This window comes from Channa argus, chromosome 6 (assembly GCF_033026475.1).
Source record: "Channa argus isolate prfri chromosome 6, Channa argus male v1.0, whole genome shotgun sequence".
Classification (NCBI taxonomy): domain Eukaryota; kingdom Metazoa; phylum Chordata; class Actinopteri; order Anabantiformes; family Channidae; genus Channa; species Channa argus.
The window spans coordinates 2,149,443-2,163,459 of NC_090202.1; the positions used below are offsets into that span (position 1 = coordinate 2,149,443).

The following is a 14,017-nucleotide window of genomic DNA, read 5'->3' on the forward strand; positions in this document are numbered from 1 at the left end:
GTAAAAAAAAACACTCCTCTTTAGGACGTCTTCCTAAAGACTAACCCTAACCCCGGAGGAACGTTATGCAGAATGTGTTAAAAATATACCAGGAGACAAATGAGAGTTAAAAGAGGCAGTGCGTTAGGTGGAGTGTACAGTTGCATGCTGCTGAGGGAGCGAGCCAAAGAGGGGAGAAGCGAAACTCACCATGGAGTTTTAATGGTAAAACATCCCGCCCCAAAGAGGTAGGGTCTTCGTGAAAGGGGAGAGTTTTGGGGTGGGGGTGGGGGAGGGGAGGGGAATTCAGAGATAGACGGAAAAGCCATTATTAAACTCACACACTTGGGCAAACACACTCTACACATTACATACTTTTTGACATGTCTGTTTAAGTGCACAACACATATGAGGCAGGAAACAGAATGTCTGTGTGCTAAGATGGATTTGAAAACCTGCAGGACGGATTGAAGATTCATCTGCTGGAGCTGCTCTGTAAAGTGTGATACCATATATTTGGCAGATGCGGCATGTCCACAGATTGTTTTCCCCCTTTTAGATGTCGGTCATATTTTTTTCTATCCTAACTTGAAAGGGGTTGGGGTACATGTGCAGAACAATGTCGGTTTAACTCCAACGCCGTAAATACGTCACAGATAAAGGAAAAGAAACAATTTTGATTGTTGACATTGAGAAAGAGTATGAAGAATTTATCCAATTTGTATAACAACTGGGGACACCAATAACACCAACAGCAATGAGGCATTGTTGAGACAACGAAATGTGTGTTTGCATGTGACTTTTTTTTGTGTGTGCGAGTGTGTATTTAAGGCTTTGCACTGTTTTGTGAATGTACGTGCCTGTTTGGAAGTGAGGGTGTGAGCGAATGTGTATTCACTTGATTATGTTAACAAGTACACACCGACACTGTGTGTATGTGTGCGTCCACTGCGTGTGCGTGATGCGCACGCGTGCACAGCAGCCATCCGAAGTGTAATGTCTTTTTCAGGGTGTATTTCTGTCAGTGTCTGCGTGTTTCTAGTGTTTACAAGACATTAGGAGTGGGAGTGTGTTCCTGTGTTTATTCTGCATGTCCAGAGATAGTGACAGAGCTCTGTAAACAGTTTACAGTAAATAAGCCTTTTCCCTACAGCAATAAAGGTCCGATGAGACTGAACTCTGTCCCCGCCAGCCAACCTCCTCCAGTCATGAAAAACAGAATCCCTGGCCAACCAAAGCACTCTGCAGCCCTTCTTTATTTTATCGCTTGCGCCGCATCCGCCCGGGCCCTCCCAATGATAGCACACAGTCTCCAATTAGTCTTGGTACATGGACGTGTAGAGAAATGTTCCCCCGGGAGACAAGGAGCAACAATTTGCCCTGGAATGTCTTACTCCTGGAGCACAAGTTGACAAATGAACACGTTGGTTGGTGTAATGGAGGCCCCTGGTAAACTGCCACTTATCAAGGAGCAGGAGAGGGGAGGGTGGACGGTCTCTGTCGTCCGCCCTCCACAGATCCAATGAAACCTGCTTAGCCCCCACCCGGGGGCCTCCTGCTGGGTAAATGGATGGACACCAATGGGAGAGTGATGCATGAATCGGGTGAGATCTCCATGGTGGGAGCAAAGGCCAAGTAGGCTTTGGGGTTTACAACATGCCACTTTGAATTTCTCCCTTCTTGAACTTACCACTGGTGAAACTTATTGTTGCTGACTACCACAGTAATGGAAACTGATGGCCGTAGAATCAATGCAAAGAAAGTTTGAGAGAAGCTACAAACTGAATCAAAAACAACAGTACAATCCTGATGGGACACTGAGAAGTCCATGTAAGTCACTGCTGTTGCTTCGCATTGATTCTCCTGAACGACAGTGGAGATAAGATGTGTTCAGCAAACTGCTACAGGGAATCCGCGTTTTTGAAACGGTCCTTTCCATGTTACACAACTGTTTCTTCGACAGCGTGACAGAATACATCTGTAAAAGCTACTATGTCTTTTATATCTTTTAATCAGGGGCAGCATTATTTTTGTTTTTTGTAGATTTTTGATTTAATTTCTTCATGTTTGCTTATTTTTTGGAGAAGGGGTTTGTTAAGTTTAGTTTTGCAAAGAAATGTATACTATATATATTTTTTATTTAAATTTTTATTTCTAAGTTTATCTTCACTTTAGAAAAGCTTATTAAGAAGTTGCACGGACCAAGTAAAGTTCCACCTGGACAAACATTGTATAAACAGCTTTGCTTAATCTATTCAACTGGACCAAACACTTAATTTTAACAAGTCTATTTCTTCCAGTTTTATCACATAAACCTTTTTTTGATTTGTCATTATTATTTAGTTATATAGTTTTAAGTTTTGTTTTTGTGATTATAGTGAATTTATTTTTAGTTTTGATTTGCACTGTGTTACGTGACATCAGTGGAACTCAACTCACTGGTTACATGATGAACAGACATTTTAATTTTGGCTTTCACCACATGTCAGATGCTTTCCAGTTACCTTAATATGTCCACTCCATTCCACTCCAGTGAAAAAAGTATCATCAAAAAAATATTAGGCTGCACTTAATATTTCTTTTTAAATCGATAATATGAGCATCTGAGTGGAAAAAAAAAATGTATGTCAACCTCTGACATGTTATTGTGATTCGGAGGTCTCAGGAATATTTTGACTGCTGGTTTTATGCTGGGCATTAATTTGATGTGTATGGTAACTTCCATAAATGTTACTAAAGCAGCTAGTTAGCTATACTAGTTACCTAAGTTAGGTGCAGCAATAGTAAAGCAAATTCTGCCAATGTAACGCTGCTATTGTGATATGAAAATATGCGATAAACACATTGCAAAAGAGTGTCCGAATCGCAAAGAATAAACAAAACAAACTGTATTTTATTTTTGCATTTACACTAAGCATGCAACCATTTGATCCATCAGATCTGAAAAAAATAAATTAACAAAACTGAGAGTGCAAATGTAAGTATTTCTCTGAATGCACCGGTGGAGGTGCCAAGCAATTCTCAGCTTTTTAGTGGGAAGTAGGAGAAAAAAAAAACAGTGAGTGAGGCCAGTGGATCTGTAAGTAAAGCTGAGGCACTTACAGTGCACAGAGCCACTCTTTGCTCTGTGTTAGCAGGTCAAGAGGCAGCCAGCTGAAGTCAGACACTCACGTATGTACAAACTCATTTTTGGCAGGTAAAAAGTATAAAAAATAAATAAATATAAATGTATTACAACACTTATTAAACACATATAATCTTGTTTTACAAAGATTTTAAATCTATTTTAAGGGAGTTTTTGTGTTTATGTGACACAGTTGACATCTATAAATGAATTTTCACTTAGTTGTCTGATTATTATGAACAACAAGATATCGTCATTGAGCAAAAGCCACAAACAGTCCTACAGTTAATCCTTTATGTTTATGTTTTACTTTTTTCGATGTGTACGGCACTATACACGAGGTGTTTAGGCTTCGTTCATGCACTGGAAATAGAAACTAATAGAAAGAAAGAAAACTAAATAGAAACACTTCGGTGCTTCAGGACTACATGTGCTACCTCATATACATATTATCACACATTGCAGATGCTCCTTGTGACGGCCTAACTCAATCCAGCAACATCTCTTTCTTTGTACACACTGCCAGCAACATCTGATCTTCTGTGTGTCTTTGACTCACTCCATTGAGATAAGATCAGGCTTACAAGCAGAGTAGGATTGTTTCTTTGGATGGATAATGAAGAAATCTGGGCACGGCCAGTCTAGTGGCCTAAATGCATACAGTGTGTTATAATTGCAACATCACGGGTTCAGTTCCTGCCAGAGACCTTTGTTTTTTCTCAGTCCTTTCCTCCCCCCCCACCCCCAACATATACTTACTCTGTTTTTATAATTGTTTCTTAAATAAAAAAACAAACAAATGGCCCAAATCCAAGGCACAGACAATTTTAAATCTAAACTTATACTGCAAACTTTTGAGTTGACTAAGTCTATATACAGAGAAAGGCCACTGAGTTGTGTGATGCACTGCCAGATCCAGCAAGTTTGGTAAAGTCCTACAGAGGTCAGTGGCATGTTGAGAAACATCAGTTAAACATGGGTCCGTGGAGAAATTTGGTTGTAAGACTGTGAGTGTAGGCAGAAACAGAGAGTGAAGAGAGGAAGGAGGGAGAGAGTGAATAAGCGCGAGCGTAACCGACCTGTAGGGGCAACGACCCCACTCCGGAAGAATAATAGTTCACACATTCATCTCTTAACCCGCTGGCCTTAATAGCAGCTCTGCGTAGGCCATTAAAAAAAGAAAAAAAGCACAGCGATTTGTGCAAATGGTTTAGTCTTGCTGCCATGTGGTGCTGGACATAACATTCCTAAAGCTCCTCTCTAGCTCTGGAGTCACTGAAGCTCTGTAAGACAATGGCTCTTGCACTGGGATGGTTCTTACATACGTATTACAGTAATCTGAGGGCACATCTGTGGCAGGTCACAGGATCTCATTCAGACTCTTGCCGTTGTCGGTCTCATTACCTCGCCTGCACTCTATCTGCATTTACTTCAACATGTCATCAGTGAGATTTTGGAAAGGGTGGTTTTGTTGTGCGTGTGGGTGTGTGTGTGACAAGCTTTTTATTTGGATTTTCATTTGTCTGGGTCAAAATCAGACTGTGTGTAGATGGGGATAAGTGTGCAATAGCCTGTCTGCTGGCAAATCCTAAATTTGACACTGACAGGCATTTTGACAAGTTAAATCTATCCTCAAAGAATCCAGTGACTGTACAGACAAGTGGACATCCCTGAGAGCGGAATGGTAGATTTCTCTTTTAATCTATTTGACAGATTAAGTTTTGATAGTGACATTTCACCAAGACAGAATACTTTTGGGATTTTAGGACAAATTCATTTTTCTTCCTTAAGATTTTAGTTATCTGGCTCCAGCTCTCTGCCAAATTTGGCAGACAGGAAACATGAGGCCGGGTCAGAGCCAATACTCCTCTTCATGTTCAGGACTCCCAGGAGACTTTGAAAACTAGCAGAAGCTTGGCTAAGCTTCTCGCCTCCCTGACCTGGCCTCATCTGGAGGGAGGGGTTATCAGGCGGATGCTGAGCAACATCTGACTCTACCTCCCGGCTCTGATGAGAGGGGGCGTGGCATCAAAATCTAAATGGGGGGGTGGGGGGTGGGGGGCTACACAGGGGACTCGATATGAACTTTTTGATTTTGGCTTTAATCTTAAAAAATTGAGGCATCTGACGCCAGAATCTGTGACAGTATGCATGCGCAGTTGGCCTGGTCATATGAATGGGGTAAATCTTAATGAATGATCAATGTGAGAGTACAGTCTGTGTGTGTGTGTGTGTGTGTGTGTGTGTGTGTGTGTGTGTGTGTGTCATGGCACAATGCACACACAGACAGCCTGGTAGGGAATGTAGGTTAAGCAGCTGGTGTGTTCCTCTGCTGCCCTGCCAACAGCGATCTGCTCATACAGGTGTAAATACAGCTGCCGGATGCTCCTCTCTCTCTCTGCTCACACACACACACACACACACACACATATCTAAATATAAAAAGAGAGAGGACTGGCTGCACAGACAGATGGTGCCTGGGTGCTTCTCTGGAAGTATAGCGTAAAAGCATATGATATCACCCCCGACTCTGGGGGCCAAACCTGCAGCCTCACCCAGTGTGTGTGTGTGTGTGTGTGTGTGTGTGTGTGTGTGTGTGTGTGTGTGTGTGTGTGTGTGTGTGTGTGTGTGTGTGTGTGGTGCATCTGTATGCTTGCAGAAGCAGGCCGCACAGCTGCATGTCCTGTTGCGTTAATATTGACACCTCCTCTGGAATGAATAGAAGGATGAAGGAGTGCTGACACATCCTACCAGGCCTGATAATGTCCTACAGAGGCCACAAAGTCAACAAATCCTATGAAAAGATTCTAATAAAAGTATCATACTAATAAGTATGTTGTATGTGTTTGCAGACGGCCGTTTTATTTTATTAGTATGTGATAGAGCCAGGAGTCTAAAATAACACCAACAGGCCTCCTTCCTGTTGCACAGGGTGTTAAAGCATTAAGCAATATCAATTCACAGCAATGCGCGCACACACACTCACTCACTAATTTCACTTGTGAGAGTAACGGTTGATAAAAACTACAGTCCTTAACTGTTCTACAGGAAGTTTTTACATGGCCTTAAACATTTAACTGCGCTTACTAATTTACATTTTGTTAAAACACATGCAGTCGTTTACATCTCGTCCTGCAAAGTACCTTAAATTTTTACAATCATTTTCTGAATGATACAAAACACACAGCAAACCGATAGAAAAAGTAAAACCTCTACTGCCTTTTTGTATCTGTCAGCCTGCAATCTGGATTAGTTTATTTGTCTGTTCCACAGAACGTTGTTGTCCACACTTAAAAGCTACGACGTGGAAAAAAACGAGGAACAGCAAACTGGGCACGTAGCTAATTTACCTGTCACCTGCAGCAAGTAAGTTAAGTGTTGTTCAGACCTGAAATTCAAACAAATCCCAACTATTTTAAGCCCCCAACCCCAAATTCTCTGACATTAAGTATTACAACTGCAAAACCAAATGCAAACCACCAGTACCGGGACATCATCATAAATATACCGAAGCAGTACACCACAGTAGCCCATAAGCAATAACAAATTTTACAAACCAAATTAACTTTCCAAGTCATCTTAATGACTTGGAAAATGGCCTGATGTTGTTTACATTGACCGCAGCATCGGGTCTCGGTTTTCATCCTCAAGGCTCACTTATCAGATATCACGGGGGAATTAATCCTTTGCCGTCTGTTTGAATCATTATAGCATTTCCCATTCAAACAGGGCATGAAAATTTCATTTAAATGAAAATATTAAAATCTGCCCATATTTGTGGAGCCACCTGTACAGTATGTAAATGCACCTACCAAAGGCCTGTACTTGTTGATAGTCTTAAAACTACATAATTTCAATGCATGGCAAGGATCAAGGTGCACAAAACAAAAAAAAAAACAACAAAAAAACAGACTGAGGGCACCGAAGGCAGAGAGCTGCCAGATGTTTTGATGCTCACAGCCAACAGGGACACGAGTTGAATAGAATTCTAGTTTATTGTTTGGTTTTTATTGCTATTGTTGCAACACGTTATTACGTTTTTGCTGCTTTCCAAACAACATGAGAAGGACTTCGCATGTGTGTTGTGCTTCATTACCATATGCAAAGAAGTGGTGACCTGAGACAAAAGTCCATGAGCATCAGCTGAATGTGTGACAGGGAGCACTTTGGCCTGCACAGGGCTGCTGCTGATACAACAGTGTTTTTACAGTCTGATTAATGGACAGTGACAGTCAGTCTCTTATGGATTCTATTTTAGTATGAGTTTCATTTTACTTGATCATACAAAAAAAATGTTCATGAGGCTGCCCTGACACCCTTTGGCTATACTTGCTGCTGTCTTTGTCTTTTTTTTGTTTTATTAATTACAAAACATTTTCTTTTCTGTATTGTTCATCTTACAAAGTGTGTGGCACAAATGTGGACTGGACTTTTAAAAAGTGATCAAATCCTCATAGTGGACTTTAAGTATATTATAGAGCATCTACTTTTGTAGATTGATGCAGTACTTGTAGCCGAGTACTTTTCAGGGAAGTAATTGCAATTTTATATTTAAAAGTGCATTTGTGCATTTGTGTATTATCTTTAACTAGAGGTAAACATTTTGTTTCAAGATATCAAAATAAATGAGAGAATATAATAGATTTTGAACACTGCTTTGTTGTGCATATTGTAAAATACAGATGATTGACAAATTAACATAAAACCCAACTCTATTTAATTTTCCTGCTTAGGACAAGTCATTATTATGTACTGTTCAACAACTCCTGCATGACATATGGTGTATGTAGAGACAATAAATTAAACTGTTTTTAAATAAAAGATTTGCAGATTTGTTTTAATAGTTATTTTCAAATTAATATTTGAAATGAAGTTATTTCCACTCTAAATGACAAATGAGTAAAACGTATGCGGTAGTGAAGGCTGTTGTAAGTGACCGTTTGCTCCTGGGGAAATCTACTAAAGTTACCTTAACTTCACCTAGAATCCACTACTTCTATTACAATATTCAATAATGTTTGCTCAAGCATAGGATATAAATGTATGAATCAGTGTATACATCATCTTGAACATGAATACAAATATGTATTTATATCAGCTTACAAATAATGTAAAGGCTACATTTTATCCACATGATACAGAAAAGTGTGAGTGTGTGTGTGTGTTAGTTACCTACCCGGTGCGTTTAGTGATGGTGCCAAGGGTCATGGGCTGTTTGATCTGAGCCAGAGGCAGCACCACAGTGAGGCTGGGCAGCTGGGACAACCGTGGGTTCCCCATGTTGTTATTGGTGAAGTTGCTGTATGAATCCTGGTTGTTCAGCTTGGCTTAAAGGAAAAAAACATAATAAACATCCACCCATGCACACACAAACACACACAAACCATGAACACACACAAAGACATGATTATTTCCCAGGTGATGGTCACAAATTACTGAGCATCAAATTGTAAATTCTGCTACAAGTTTTTTTTTTTTTTTTTTTACATAATTCATTTTTTTGGGCTCAGTGGTTACTTTTTCAGTTCAGTGGTCTTTCCAGATGCTAATTCTCAACATTGCTTACTTGGAATTAAATCAAAAATGTTATCTGACATCCACATTAAATTGCAGAGCAGGCATCCAGCAGACCACCAGAAGAAGAACATTTGTTTAGGGAACAGAAACACCTTTCTTTTCAAAAAGCAAGCTTTGTTGGAATATTGACTGTTACATTGTTTTTCTTCCAACCCTTCGTGCACACACAGAAACACACACATACACAGAAACACACACACACCACTGGATCCAAAGCCTCCCGTGGAATGATTGGAAATAACAAGCTCAAGATGCTGCATAGCAAAGGCTCAAACTCTGCCTGTAATGCCTGGAAGTCTGTTAATCAAGGCCAATCAACAAGCCCTACACAATGACCTTAACACACAAACACACACACACAAAAGAAACACATCTCGTATACATCAAATGCAGCTCCAGCCAAGCCTTATCAGTGAAAGTCAAAGGGCTTCTTCTCAAAGGTCTAATAACTACTTAGATCAGACGTGGGGGGGGGGGGTTCACCTACATTATACAGCCATTCTCCCTGTTACTGGACAGAACATATATACAACTCAGCCCGATTTAATCTCTGGCAGAAAAAATGCACTGTGTGCATGGAGACTACAGTCGCATGCAAAAGTTTGGGCATCGCTGAGCAAATAACATATTTTGCTGATCTCTGAAGTGAAAGAAGGAAAACGAAACCCTGCAGCAAACAGACATTAAAATGTATTTAAATGTTAATGCACTTTATATTCATGCACTTACAGAAATGGGAAAAAACTAAACAAAAGTAACTGTGGGATATTCACTCATATTATCTACTTAACATAGGGAAAATAACAAACCCTCGTTAACTCACTGGGCATTAAATGAATTGTTAGGACTTGTATTAAACAGTAACTTTCATGTTGACTATGATCTATGCTGACTTCTAGGTTGAGTTTGACTAAAAAAAAAAAACATAACTTGTATTTTTAAAAAGCTGCAATCAGCACATTTCATATTTTTTTCTAACCATCTAGAAATCTGATGTTGATTGACAGATTCTGCACAGAAATCATAAAAGTAAATCGACTTAGCTCAAGGTGCACATGAAGAATTAACCTCTAAGATTTAACTGAATTACAAAAGTTGTTTGGACTATGTAGTTAGAATTGGTGAGTCCGGTTTCTACGTGACATGATTTGCAACTTCACTTCAAGAATTATTTATGGTCATTGCAGATTTTAATCTGGTTCCCAAATGGGAGACATTCTTAAAACACCACTATCGGGAAGAGAACAAAACATTTATTTAATTCATAACTTCAAACAATGCTGACTTATTTTAAAATTATGACCTTTTTTTCCCTCAAAATTCTAACTTTTCTGAAAAATTTGATTTTCTTTCTTAGAATTCCGATTTTTCTTCTTCATAACACATTTCCAATCCTCTTTTATAACTTTTTAAAGAACAATCTTTCCTTGGACCCAAATTAAAGAAGAAAACACATGTAATTAATATAAATTGTTATGTGCCAAGGTTTTGATGTATTTTATTTTCAACAGGCCTCTCTGTTATCCTTACATTGTACCTGTGTGGAGGCGCAAAGCTCCGCGAAGCATAACGTTGAAAAATAAATGTAAATTACCTGTATGGCTACCTACCACTGGGACTAAGGGCAAACAGTAGGTTTATGGCTTTTGCCGGGGCGACTGCTTTAATAAAGGGAGAAAGGAAACAGTCACATATGACCAGTTACACAGAAACATTAAACTATGAGGGGTTACAATTGTGGATTACAAAACAAATATGTGTATAATCCATTGACAATACCGACAATAAAAATGTGTATCCTGCTGATTCAATGGGAAACCCAAAGAAAATTCCAAGTTCAAGTGCTTTCAAAAGAAATAAAGAGCAAACCTGTGGGCGTACCACAATACACACTCTGAATGTTTTCCTTGTTCCATTTGTTGCCATACTAGATGAGTGACAGCCGCGTAACATAAAGGAATGAAAAGGAGGGAGGGGGGGATGTGAGACAAAGAAAACAAGGCGGACATCAAAGGTTACAATAAAGGTAGAGGAGGAGAGTGCCTAGTCATTATTTGGAAGGAGCGATCAAGAGGAGGCTGAATGCGAGCGGAAAGGGACTGCTGAGTGTTTTGGTCCAGTCTGTTAGATCATTAACGTGTAGCTCTGAGTTTCATTAGTCCTGCCAAACCTCCTCTTTGTGGTCCTCCAAAGGCCTGTCTTTTAGACCTCCGCTGCCCAACAATGCTGCCTGACCTTCAGAGGGGGGAGGAGGAGACCATTACACAAACCTGTCCTTCATTTTCGTCTGCTCCTCTCCTGGTCAGGCTAACAGAGGTTTGTACTAAGGTTGTTCCTGAAAGCCCTTTACATTTCAAAAGTGCTACACCCCAAGAGTCCTGGGCAGCCACCTTTTGTGTTGAAGGGAGGAGTCTGACAAAGGAAAAAAAATCTGTACAGGAAGCAGCCTGAAAAGCCATAATAGTGCTTCAGCTAAGAGGGCAGTGGAGGGTATTGATTGGGGAATGGGGTGTCGATCAATTTAGCATTCACATCCTAAACAGACATTTTACTTTCCTCAGCTTCCACTCTTAAAAATAAGTTTACGCAGAGATGGCAGAACAGGTGCGGCCAGACCGAGAGAGAGTGAGACGATTACTAGTGGACAGAAGGTCATGACACGCTGACACTTAAGACCAGGGGGGTCCTAGAGTGTCAGACAAACAGAACCCAACACAATTTAATGTGAAACGAGCTGGAGATCACGCACTGCCAGAAGATGATAAATGAAAAGATGCTCAGAAAGGCTAGGTGTAAGTGCGCGCATGCGTGTGTGTGTGTGTGTGTGTGTGTGTGTGCTCGAGCAAGTTTGTGTGGGTACACATGTGATGGTGGTTTGCAGATTAACAAACAGTAAGTAGGGAATAAATGTGCCTCACAATGTGGCACAATGCTTTTAGTATTTAAACAAAGAAGGTGTAAATCTTTTCGTTTCTGCGAGTAAGAGTGTCCTGTAGAACTGAACAGTTAGAAGCCATGTGTTTTAAAATGCAGCATGTTATGTGCCTGTAAAGCAAAATAGCAGCTGTTTCTCAACTCAGGGGCTGTGTCCTTCAAGAGGTGATGTCTATGCAGCCTGCAAAGGCAAGTCTTCTGTGGACAACGAAGGCCGAACTGAAATGCGATGGCCTGGGTTACGGATGATTCCCTATTTGCGTCCTGGTTGGATGCAGGCAGCCAAATAGCTGAGCTCGGCACTACGGTAGCTGGTACCACAACCAGTCTCCAACCTAACATGTTTTGGGTACTTTTAAGGTTTGTGATGGTCAAAAAAACCCCTCAAAAAACTGAAACCGAAAAATGTAATACATGCCAATCATGAACCCTACATGTAGTTTAGTCATCTGCTCAATTGTTGTTTAAAACCAATTCAAAATCATCAGTGAGCAACACTACTGCACCGAATGACATGTTTCTTTCTAATGTACAACTTGAAAGCGAAATATGTAAACGGCTCCAAAGGTTTTTTTCGCCATTGGTTGACAAGGACAAAAATACAGAAAATCATCGGCCTTTTCTTTTAAGTCACGAACACGTTCAAAAGCTGATATTTCACCTGATAAAGGTAACTAGAACAGTGTATTCATGGTCTCCTGCAGCCATCTGTATAAATACCAAAAGCAAACTAATGATAAACTGAAAAATAACCGCACCTCACAGATCATTTGTGAAGATTTTAGGTGAAATGGTGACGTGGAAAAATTTTATGCAGCAGCATGTCACTATTTTATTTTCAGTGCTATTACATCTACACACTTTTAAATGTAATGAAACTAGAAACTGTCAACATTCTCGATTTCATGGCCTTTTCATGTTAGGGACATAATGGATATGACAATGATAACACTGGTCTGGGCATTTAATTCGGTCTTTGTCTGTTGGACGGTGGGCCATGGGCATGGAGGGCTGCCTTGGCACTGTCAAATTGCTGGTATTTTCATAGACAGAGTGGTGGAGTACACATATGCAAACGACTGATTAAGGGTGTGTCTACGTCCATTTACTGCCAACAGTAAAAGTCAGGCCTGATGTACGGTATAAAAAAGCAGCATATACTCGCTACAAAATTCTACAAAATTGATTTAAATATTTAATTTCTATATTTAGACATTGCTGATCATGTTCAGGGTGGACACAAACATTCCAAATCACAGGCAATGAAATTTAGTCTGAATATTAAAAGGGCTTTGGGCACATTTATCACCAATTTCTGCCATCATTACCAATGATACCGACTATAAAACTAGTGCTAGCTTCTGTTGCTAAGCTATCGGAGTTTAATCTATAATTGGTTCTATAATTGGTTCGGTGCAGAAGAAAAGGTAGACAGAAAGTCACAGAGGAAAAAACTATGACCAAGGCTACTAGAAAGAGAGAGCAGAGCGTTAGGTAGACAGATGAGAAGCGTCTGGCAGACAGACAGCTCTAGACGTAGGCTGTGATTTGATTAATGACCGGGGCGTGATGTGCCCAAGCACTGATACATGACATCTCCATGGAAAGAAGATCCATCAATGCAAATCCAGCTCCGTTGCCATCTTCCAGTGAAAAGCTCTGACCCTGCCAAAAAGTCACACTGTCACATGACCCCTGTCTCTTTTTCTCTCTTAATCCAACCATCCATCCATCTTTCCTCTGTCTGTCTGTCCATCCAGGCCTCCCTACCTCCAAAACATTTGCATTCTCTTCTCACATTAAGCCTCTCTCTCTATCCTTCGCGCTCTTTCTCTCTCCTCAGCCGCCCCGGGTCACGCTGTCTCATGTTTCTCTTCCCTCTTTTAATACCCAATTTGCATCCAATACAAGCAAAGCAGCTTCCAATGAGGAGCCGACGTGTGAAAGGACAAGCTCTGAAGACTGCATGTGTCCACACAAACGCTGTATCTTATTTGAATGGTTCTGCCAGAGGGGATATTTTAAGCAGGAGTCAAAAAAAAAAAAAAATGAACGCAACACTGGAAGAGAACTGGGTCGGGGAGAGTTGAGGCAGCAGGTTAAAAGCAGGTGACATGTTGAGTGATGCTCTGGGAATTAGGAGAGACCTTGGACCTGAGGATGATATTGCAGCTGTGAGACAAGAGGGGAAGAAAAAGAGAAGGAGGCGGAGCAGGGAAGAAAAAAAAAAAGTCCCAGAAGGGGAATAATTTAATGGTTTTGTCTAGGCTTTGTGCTTTTGAAGATTCTGACTTACAGTTCTTTTTGCTTACTTCCTGGTTTCATGGTCAAATAAATAAAAGCATTTTCTGTACAGTAGCTGCCAAAAGGTGGCTGTAAGAAAACAGTTGCACTAGTTGATCA

At 40.4% G+C, this 14,017-nt stretch overlaps 1 protein-coding gene across 4 annotated transcripts in view; it reads right to left on the reverse strand.

Moving 5' to 3' along the window:
• The window catches only part of bcas3 (BCAS3 microtubule associated cell migration factor), a 309,008-nt gene that overhangs the window by 201,793 nt on the left and 93,198 nt on the right, over positions 1-14,017 (reverse strand). For 3 of the 4 annotated variants that reach the window (XM_067508757.1, XM_067508759.1, XM_067508760.1), the window contains exons 16-17: positions 8,280-8,430; positions 190-234 (exon numbers count right to left, since the gene is read on the reverse strand). In XM_067508757.1, the coding sequence (XP_067364858.1) occupies positions 190-234; positions 8,280-8,430 (196 nt within the window). The remainder of the gene's footprint in view (positions 1-189; positions 235-8,279; positions 8,431-14,017) is intronic. The other variant, XM_067508758.1, reaches the window with a different exon arrangement.